This window comes from Asparagus officinalis, chromosome 1, assembly GCF_001876935.1.
Source record: "Asparagus officinalis chromosome 1, Aspof.V1, whole genome shotgun sequence".
Classification (NCBI taxonomy): domain Eukaryota; kingdom Viridiplantae; phylum Streptophyta; class Magnoliopsida; order Asparagales; family Asparagaceae; genus Asparagus; species Asparagus officinalis.
Window position 1 is genome coordinate 1,697,610 of NC_033794.1, and position 10,305 is coordinate 1,707,914.

Consider the following 10,305-nt stretch of genomic DNA (forward strand, 5'->3'; position numbering starts at 1 on the left):
AACCGACGGAAAACTTATATCTTACGTGGCCATGAAAAATCTGATGTGGAGGCGGTGTAAAACTTTTCCACCGAGTTAAAAAACGAACCAAACAGCCCCTTAGGATAAATGTTTTGTTTTTGTTGTTGTTGTTGTTGTAGTAGTTTTGATTAATGGAAGTAAATTATATCTTCAAATTCGGTTGCTTTCTTGTTTGGATTTAACTAATCAGATATAGAAAAATCTGCATGAATCAAGTTTTCGTAGTATCTTTCACAATTTGGATATTTTGAATCATCTTGGTTTTATCTCTGTTACTATCACCTTTTGTTCGTGCCCGTCACTTTCCTCTTCTGTACTTGTTCAGAAATTGAACACGAGGGTGTCAGTTTTATGTTTGATCAAAATTGAACATGAACCACTCGTTTATGTTTTACATATTAGTCTTATAAATTTTATTTATTATAGTCTCTATGTGTACCAAAGGTTTACTATACATATAGTCCTATATAAATAGTTGTTGATTTTTGAATGTTACATTTATCGCTAGGTTGTATATTCATTAATTGTACCATATTTGGTTGCATTACAAGATTAGAATAGAATAACGAATATTTACTAAGCATTAACCAGATTTCTACTGAATATGAATGGAATAATTCGCGGAGAGTGCCTAAACACTGTTAACCAAATATTTCACAAACATATATGCGGAAGGTGTAATAGGGATTCAGATCCTCTCCGCTATCTAAAAAGTAGTGGGGGGATCACTACATAATCACAACCATTAATTATCTAGTTGATGATTGTGATTTTTTCTTTGAGTGTAAATAAGGAATGAGTGTAATACACGAGGTTATGATGAGTGTTAGATTTAGATTATGTCATAACCGTCTACTAAGTAATCAACGATTGAGATTAAAAGTAGTGGTCTCTTTACTATTTTATTTGTAGTGGAGAGGATCCAAATTCTCGTTTATGACGTCTAATGAAGAACTAATCACTTTGTTATTTCAATAAAGAACATTTCGTGACATCTTCTACTCACAACTAAAAAGAATCATCAGAGAAGTGATTAGTAATCACTAGCTATTTCAAGAAAGAAGAGGAAGACATACTAAATTATCAAAACGCGGTTGTGAAACTGATCGAAGCTGATACGCGCTAACCCTCAATGGTAAATGAAATATAGTTTCTCATTGATCCAAAAAAAAAAAGAGATAAATACAATTTCCTTTATTAGATAATTATATGCTAATTAAATTCTTTGAAATAGTTTAAGACAACCATCATACTGTGAATGTGATTCTTAGTTTAAGAAAAATTCCCCAAGGACCTAAAATATGGGACCAATAAGGGGCTGTTTGGTTAAAAAAAAATTTCCTTGAAAGCCTGTCAAAGTGTCACTTTTTTGACAGGCTTTAAGCAAAAACGCCTCTAAAAAAGAGGATTTTGCTTGAAAGCCTGCCAAAAAGTGACATTTTTGGTACTTTTGGCAGGCTTTCAACATAGACTTTCCCTCAAAAACAGGGAACCAAACAGCCCCTAAGGGGGACAAGTGAGGTGTCCCCTTCCTATTGGATAATGAGTTGACCATCATTAATGATGGCCAACTCATTATCCAATAGGAGGGGGACACCTCACTTGTCCTTCCTATTGGTCCCATATTTTGGGTCCCTGTAGCAAAGCTCTTAGTTTAATGGAGATCAATGATGACAGAACTTACGCAAGAAAACACATGGGATTTATTATATAATAATTTTCTTTTCTTAATGAGGAAGACAATTCTCATGACCGTTGTTTGTTTGGCAAAAATGATGAAGAGAAATAGGTTTCCATGGCTGACAAGATGACAGTGGGAGATCTAAGTCCGAATAGATCTTCTATTCCTTAGTTTGATGCAATACAAGATTTAAGAATTTTTTTAGAGAAACCAGACGCCAACTCAGAAAACAAGAAATGCCCATTTCCTAGCTTTGAGTTCGGAATTGGGATGAAAAAACATTAAATAATAATTATTTTTGCTAATGGGTAAGTGAGGTTTCCTATTCTTAGCTTTCTTTTTTTTAGTTGTGAAACAAACAATAGATATGTGAGGAAATCTATTTCCAACCCTATTTTGTAATGAACCAAACAAAATTTAAAAAACCTTTAAAAACACATGAAAAGCAATATCTATGATTGGAAATGAGTTTCCTATAATTAGTGAAACCAACCAAACAACCCCTAAAGTAAGGGAACCAAAACTCAAGATTTTTGTGTGAAATTTAAAAATCTATCTATCTATCCATATTATTATATACTAATATAGTGGTTGTCGTTGACTGCAAAATTGCTGACACTTACATATAATCAGTTATTGACTTTTCATTTTCTCTCTTATCAATTCTTCCTTTTTCTTTCCTCCGTGCGTTGTATATTCAAAAACTAGTTTTAAAATCATGAAGAAGTAATATGCCATAAAATGCAAGCATCTTTTTCCATAATTTTGCTATTTATTATTTATTTATTCCATTGGACAATTTTGCTACTTTAGATTCAGATTCCAATTCCTACTTTTGAAAATAGGCTAAATGGCACTTAAACACCTTATAGTTTCACCCTCTGAGCACTTATATACCTTCGGTTGTATTTTGATGCATTCATATATCCTGAGTTGAAGAAAATTACGACATTAATACCCAATATTTTGCAAACGTCAAATTTTTTATCCGAAAGTTCATATATGACATTTATATGCTAATCTTATGACTTTCTGTCTATTAAGTTTGTTGAATTTATTATTAAATCTTTCCTAATTCTATTTTTAAAATAGAATTACGATATATTCACATTAGCATTTGGGTAGACTTAATAGTAATTTAACAGTTATTAATAGTAAATGCTCTAAACTTAACAACAGAATATTATATTAGAACATTTGGATACAAATTTTCACAATTGAGGTATTATTATGCCAGTTCTGACCAACTACGGGTATATAATAAACTATGAAACTATGAGGTACTCAAGTGCTATTTGCCCTCGAAAATAATAGCGTTCTAGCTATTTTCATGAACTTTGTGGGTCCCACGCTAAGAAGAGCCCCCACCCCCCAACTCATCTCCTGTCATCAATAGCCCACGCAATTTTTTTTTTTTAAACAAAAAGTTTTTTCAAAAAAATAATATATTAATTAATTAACTCTAAGAAACCCCAAATCCCAAAACCCTAGCTCAGCTCTTGGAAAAAACCCTAGCGAGCCCTCCCGTTTCCTTATATAATCTCTATCTAGAATCTACCAATTAATGTACTATAAATCTGTCTCTGGCCGCTCTTAGGATTTCACTTCTCTGGGGTCTGAGCATTGTTTTCGCCTCGTTTCTTCTCGTTTCCTTCTTCTTGCTCTAGAGATGGAGATCGCTTTGAGAAGCGCTGGCAACAATGGAGCTGCTGATTTCGAGAGGGTTTTAACCTCAATGGTGGAATCTTCTGTGCTTCATACTGTTTTGGTTGCAGCAAAGTCTCTTCTTCGCCTTCTCGCCTTGGTAAAAATCCTCTCTTTTACTTGTTTTGGTGGTGATTTCTGCTCCATTTTGTTGCTATGTTCTCAAAGTTAGTGACTTTGAAGGGTTTTGGTGCTCTTAGCTGCTTAAAGTTTAGATTTTGGGTGGCGTTAGGTTAAGGTTTCTATTGTTTTCTTGTGCTTAGGGAAAGTTTTGGTTTTTATGGAATTTATTGCTCGATTTTATGGTTATTGCTGGATAAGATGTAGTTGATTGTATTCCTTGTGCTGAGATCTGTTGTCTTGGGGTTTTTCTGCTGATGTTATTAGGTTTTGGTCAAAACATTTCTCGTATTTATCTCTTGGTTATGAATGACTTGAGGTTTATGATTGGTCGAGGGGTAGGGCTTCTGTATAGCCAGTAGTATTCTTCATATCGGAATTATATTTAAGACAACTTATTACCTGTTTGTTTATTTAGATTTAAGAGTTTTCTCCCCATGTTTGCTTTGGTAAGATTAAGCTCAAGGAACTTGTTCTTTCATCAATTCTATCTTATCTATTAATGAAGTTTGTTTCATGTGCTTTACCTCTTTGTTTGAAGTTATCACTGTCCTGTCCATCTCATATATTGGTGATAATTCATCTTAAGTGGAGCATTTGCCAATTGATAGCTGGAGGAGAGAGGTTACTTAATGGCATATGAAATTCATAATGGTCTTATTGAGGAGTACAATGGTTCAGGTCTTATTTTCTTGTTTTTATATCATTATTTCCATAGCATAACATTATTAACTCGACTGCATTTGCAGGCCTATTAATATTTGTGCACATGGCGGTTTTAGGATGTTTCATTTAACTTTTTTCTTTCGACGGGTTAAACTAGATCTGCAACAAAACATTTCCTTGTCCCATGGTTTTGATGCACTATTTTCTTGTGCTTTTCATGCTAGAGGATGTGATCTGTTAGCATATTGATTAATGTGTTTTATGTTAACTATTTAACTAGATATGCCTGTACGTTAAGAAGACACCTGCATGCTGACAAAATGGATTCATGTTCCATGAATTTAATGCACCATTACTTGTACTTATGTCAAATGTGCTGCCACGTGCTTTTTGCCTCGTGCTAATATGATTTATCTTCGAGGTTTATTAATGTATTATTATTAATGTTGCATGCCGACAATATTTTGGAATTTGCTGGTTCATTGTGTTTACTAGTATATGCATTAGAATTTAAAATACTAGGCTTTTCATCACGAGATATGCATCTCTAGATTCATAGGGTGTTATACATGTTTTTTTTTTATATTTTAAGTTATATGATTTGAAGTTTAAATTATGCTATACTAGTTCTCTTTTCCTTTAGTGAAGAGCTTTATTTTAAAATCATCATTACTATATGAGTCTATTTTAGTCAGTAATCCTAGCATGACAATGACGAACTAACTGGGCAAGTTAATTTTTAGATAATATGAAACAGTAACTAGAGGATTTCTAATAGAAGGTCGTTTGTCAGGTACCTAGTTTTTGTTCTTGTGTAAACTAGACTATTGGTCACTTTCACATGTGACCACCCTGGTTATCGAGTTTTTCCTGATGGTTCTTAATTCCCATATGTTTTGGCTTTTACTTCATCTGTGGATTTTTTAAACCACAAGAATCACCATCTTTTTTTCACTATAGTAAATTTTTTCATCTTCGTAGTAGTTGCATACAGGTTCGTATGCTTGCTCTGCAAGTGACTTGAACAATAAAAATATATAATTTTTAATAATTTCTTAGAATAGGAAAAAGTAAATAGAATTATGGAGGGAAAATTTTGATTGTTAGGGGTGCTATTAGCAATATTAGCGCAATTATAATGAATTGTACTATAACATTTGGTCATATGCATATAGCTGATGCCTGCTTGAGAAAAGAAAAAGGCATTTGTCTCTATGTAATCTATACATAGAAGTGAATAAATTATGATTAGCATAAGCATTATTTGATTTTCGGTTTTTTTTACATTCGCAAGGTGAATTCAGTGATAAAATTGGTAATGGTAACTAATATGAACAACATTATTGTTGTGCGCAGCGAAAATTTCGAAAGTACTTTTGATGCACAACAAGAGAGTAAGATCCCAACTAAATTCTTGTTTCACAAAGGAAACAAGAATCGACAGTGATATATCTCAACAAAGTTGGATATACACTATTGTTCTAGGACTGACTTATCGAGGGAACCTAACAAGCTATTACAAATTACAGCAAGACAATCTATTTTTACGTGGTTCGGCAAGTTGCCTACGTCCACGGGGTAAGGAGGGGGGAGATCTACTATTAAAGAGAAAGAGAATACAAATAGGGTTTACAATCACACAAGGTCTAACAAATAAAACCCTCAAACAATCTCTCAAAACAAAAAAAAAAACTTACTTTTCTTATCAAAAGGACAACCTCCAAGACCTTTTTTTCTCTGCTTTCTCCCCTTGCTACAGCCGAAAACTATCTGCAGTTTTTTCCCTCTTTTGCACATATCGGGTGGGCCTGTAATTGTCCGCTTTGCCTCCATCTCATGGCCCTCACGTGCTTAGCCTCCCATGCGGAAACGAAAACCGCGTCTTACGTCTTGTTGCTGAACATGGGTGTGGCCCCCACGCCCTACGTTGACAATTAAGCAGAGAAAGAAGGATCTTCTAGTGGGGACATTCAGTATAAAGTTGGATTGATTGCTAAGGGGTTATGCACAACTTGAGGGCGTTGATTACAACGAGGTATTCTCACCTGTTGTAAAGCATTCGTTGATTAGGATTCTGTTGTCATTGGTGGCATAACTAAATTTGAATTTGGTCCAGATGGATGTGAAGACAACCTTTCTATATTGAGATTTAGAAGAGGAGATTTACATGACATAATCTATGTGGTTCAAAGCTGCAGGAAAGGAAGAATTGGTGTGCAAGCTGAAGAAGTCTCTTTACGGATTGAAGCAATCGCTGTAACAATGATACAAGAGATTCGACGGTTTTATGATTGGCCGATGGTACAAGAGGAGCGCATATGATCCATATGTTTATATGCACTAGCTACAAGATGGTGAGTACATCTATTTGTTACTATATATTGATGATATGCTTATTGTCTTTAGGAATTCTTCGGCTATTCGAAAGTTAAACAAGGAGCTGTCATCCGAGTTTGAGATGAAGGATCTTGGAGAGACGAAGAAGATTTGGGTATGGAGATCGAGAGAGACAGGGCGAAGGGGAGATTGAAGCTTACACAGAGGAGTTATCTGCAAAAGATGTTGAAGAAATTCAGTTTTGATAAAAATACAAAGGTAGTGAGTATTCCATTGGCTCCCCACTTTAAGCTTCCAGCTAAGATGTCTCCTGTTTCAGTTGAGGACAGAGAATATATGTCGAATGTTCCATATGCCAGTGCGTTGGGTAGTTTGATGCATGCTATGGTGTGTACGAGGTTAGATTTGTCACAGGTCGTGAGCATGGTATCTAGGTACATGCACGATCCCGGGAAGGGTCATTCGGATGTCGTGAAGTGGATTTTACGGTATATCAAAGATACTGTGGATGTAGTTTGGTATTTCAGAAGAATGAGAAGACAGAGCAGGATTGTATTGGCTATGTGGATTCGGATTATGCGGGGGATCTTGACAAGCGTCGGTCTATTTTAGGATATGTGTTCACATTGACAGGAGCATCGATATGTTGGAGATGTATACTTCAGTCTACAATGGTTCTCTCTACTACAGAGGCAGAGTGTGTGGCAGTGACTGAAGCTGTGAAGGAGGTTTTGTGGTTGTGTGGATTGTTGGAGGATTTGGGGATTGCACAGGAGACCATTCGGGTGTATTGTGATAGCATGTCGGTTATCTATCTGACAAAGAATCAGGCTTATCATGCGCGTATGAAGCACATTGATGTCAGATTTTATTTTGTTCATGATATTTTGGATGACGGTGATGTCATATTGGAGAAGATCCACACAAAGGACAACCCTGTAGATATGTTGACCAAAGTTGTTTCAGATGTTTGGTCATTGTTTGAAACTTTTAAACATTCTTCGATGTTGAGGTCTTTGGAGGTTATTTGGGTGAATTACGTGAGGCTTGATTCCTTGGATAAGAGGATACGTAAGCAGTCTTTACGATGCAGCCGGTTAGATTAGTTGGTTTTGATAGGGGAAGATTGTTTGGACTCTCGTTCGGGTTCTCGACTTGTTGTGGATTGAGTCCGTTGTTATGAATTAACTTCACGATGTATTGGACACAACAAGTGGGACATTTGGATGCTTTGGTGTCGGCTCAGTTTTGAGAAAACTTTTCCGAGGTGGAGAATTGTAAACGTGGGGCGTGGTGGCCACACCCACGTTTAGCAGCAAGACGCAAGACGCGGTTTTCGTTTCCGCGTAGGAGGCTAAGCGCGTGGGGACCACGAGTTGGAGGCAAAGCGGACAATTACGGGCCCATCCGATATTGATATGCTATATATATATATCTTTTGTAGTAGTTCCTAGGGTAGGCGTGCAAAGGGAAAAACGAAGAGAAAATTTTTCGGTTGCGTGCAAAAGAGGGAAAAAACTGCAGATAGATTTCGGCTGTAGCAATGGGAGAAAGCAGAGGAAATTATTTTTGGAGGCTGTCCTTTTGAGAAGAAAAGCAATTTTTTGTTTTGTTTTGAGAGATTGTTTGAGGGTTTTATTTGTGAGACCTTGTGTGCTTGTACGTCATATTTATATTCTCTTTCTCTCTAATAGTAGATCTCCCCCCACCTTGCCTCGTGAACGTATGCAACTTGCCGAACCACGTAAAAATAGTTTGTCTTGTTTTGTGATTTGATATAGCTTGTTAGGTTCCCTCGACAAGTCGGTCCTAGAACTGATGAGAGGAAGAGTGTATATCCCACTTTGTTGAGATATACCACTGTCGATTCTTGTTTCCTTTGTGAAACAGGAATTTAGTGGGATCTTACTCTCTTGTTGTGCGCTAGAAGTGTTGTCAGAATTTCCGCTGCACACAACAATTATTTGGTATCACTTTATCAATGTTGAAGAACTAATGATAAGTTACTTGGGCAAGTGTATGTTTCAGTCCTTTTTCACTTATTTAGTGTATAATCTGTTAATGATCTTTCAGTGGTTAGTATGCCCAGTAGAATACTCATTGTTAATAGGGAGTAATATCAGGTTTATTACAGTTGGATAAATCTTTGTGATGAATGGTTCAAACACAAGAAATTTAATTGAAATGTCAAGCAAGTTTAGTAGTTCTCTTCTGTATTAAACATAAACATACATCACTGGAGCAAGGTTCCTCTTGCTGTGATTCTGTAGCTATACTTGTATCTCAGTGATTGGTTCATGATACGGGGAGGGAATTAATTAAGCCTAGGTCATTCACCCATCAAACAAATTGGTTACTTTTATGTGAGATTGGGTTTTTGTTTGTTTGTTTGTTAGGAAATACATCATGACTTATGAAAGCTTGATGGTGAAATTTGGGGATTTTTTGTTTCAAAATTATGGAAGCTTAGTGAACATAAGAGAAATGTTGGATATTTGTAGGGCTGGATTTGTTTGGTGGATTTATGCATGCATGTTATAGATTTTGATCTCGCTTTATATGAGAAATATGCCATGCTAATAACTATATGTTCCGTTTTTAAGTTTAGTTTTCGGTATTACTTATGTGTTGGACTTGTTTCAGACGGAGATGGGCTCCTTGTCTCATGAAACCAATACATTGGGTACAGAGGCTGAAGTCATGACTGGGTAAATTCCTCTTCTAGCGCAATTCATAGCAAACCAAGTTAAACTGCTAGTTTTGATTCCACATCTTGTTTCTATGAAGGTTGCCTGTAGTTGTCATGGGGAAGAACAAAGCTGAACCTGAGAACAAGGATGCTGGTGACTCGGAGGATGATGATGGTGATGAGGAGGATGATGCTGAAGATGACCAAGATGTTGATGATGATTCGGACGATGACGGGAACAATGATGAAGGGGAAGAAGACGATGATGATCCCGAGGCAAATGGTGAAGAGGGAAGTGATGATGATGATGATGAGGATGACGAAGATGATGATGAGGATGACGACGACGATGATGAAGAGGGGGATGATGACGAGGAAGAAGAGGAAGATGAAGAGATTCCTCAGCCAGCCTCTAAGAAGAGGAAATGAACTATTAATATGAGCAGTGTTTTTTTTTTGTGTAGGAATAGCAGGGGGTTTAATTAAACAGTAGAAAGGATGAATACCATGTTGTGAAATCTTAAAATGGTTTTATTTTGTCGTTTGACTCGGAATGAAATTGGAGGTTCCTCCTCCATTAGACTTGTGTTGTAGTTTCTGTGGCATCCCGCGTATGCTTTCGGCTTGGATGCATCCTTCTTCTTATTCTTCTTTTTTATTTTATTTTGTTATTATTTTAAATAGTGGTCTTGTTGGATCTTCAATTCATTTCTGTTTGTATTCTTGCTGCATAATGATATTAATTTGTTATGTTTGCACTTACCAACAACAGGGATACAAGTTTTTTTGTTCTCAATCATAATTCATAGTGAAGTTTTCCTTGTTTTGTTTTTCCTTGTCCGGATGTATATTGCTTTTGCCTCCGTTGATTGTCCTTTTTGATGTTGGTGGTTCTACGCAGATGTAAAAGAAAACAACAAATCACGGATCAGGTTTCCATAGATAAAATAGATTATGATCTCAGTAAGTTTGTGAAAAGTTACAATTTTAGTTATGAATCAAATGATCACGTTGTGAAAAGTTCGAATTTTAGGGTTGATTGCACGAAACCTCCCTGAATTTTGGGGATTCTTGCATATAGCATCCT

General features: G+C 36.1%; 1 protein-coding gene across 1 annotated transcript; it reads left to right on the forward strand.

The window, feature by feature from the left end:
* Positions 3,172 to 9,926, forward strand: LOC109845656 (phosphopantothenoylcysteine decarboxylase subunit VHS3-like). The gene is made up of 3 exons (XM_020414931.1): positions 3,172 to 3,506; positions 9,173 to 9,237; positions 9,317 to 9,926. The coding sequence occupies exons 1-3, from the start codon at positions 3,372 to 3,374 to the stop codon at positions 9,645 to 9,647; spliced, it is 531 nt and encodes a 176-aa protein (XP_020270520.1). The 5' UTR covers positions 3,172 to 3,371; the 3' UTR covers positions 9,648 to 9,926.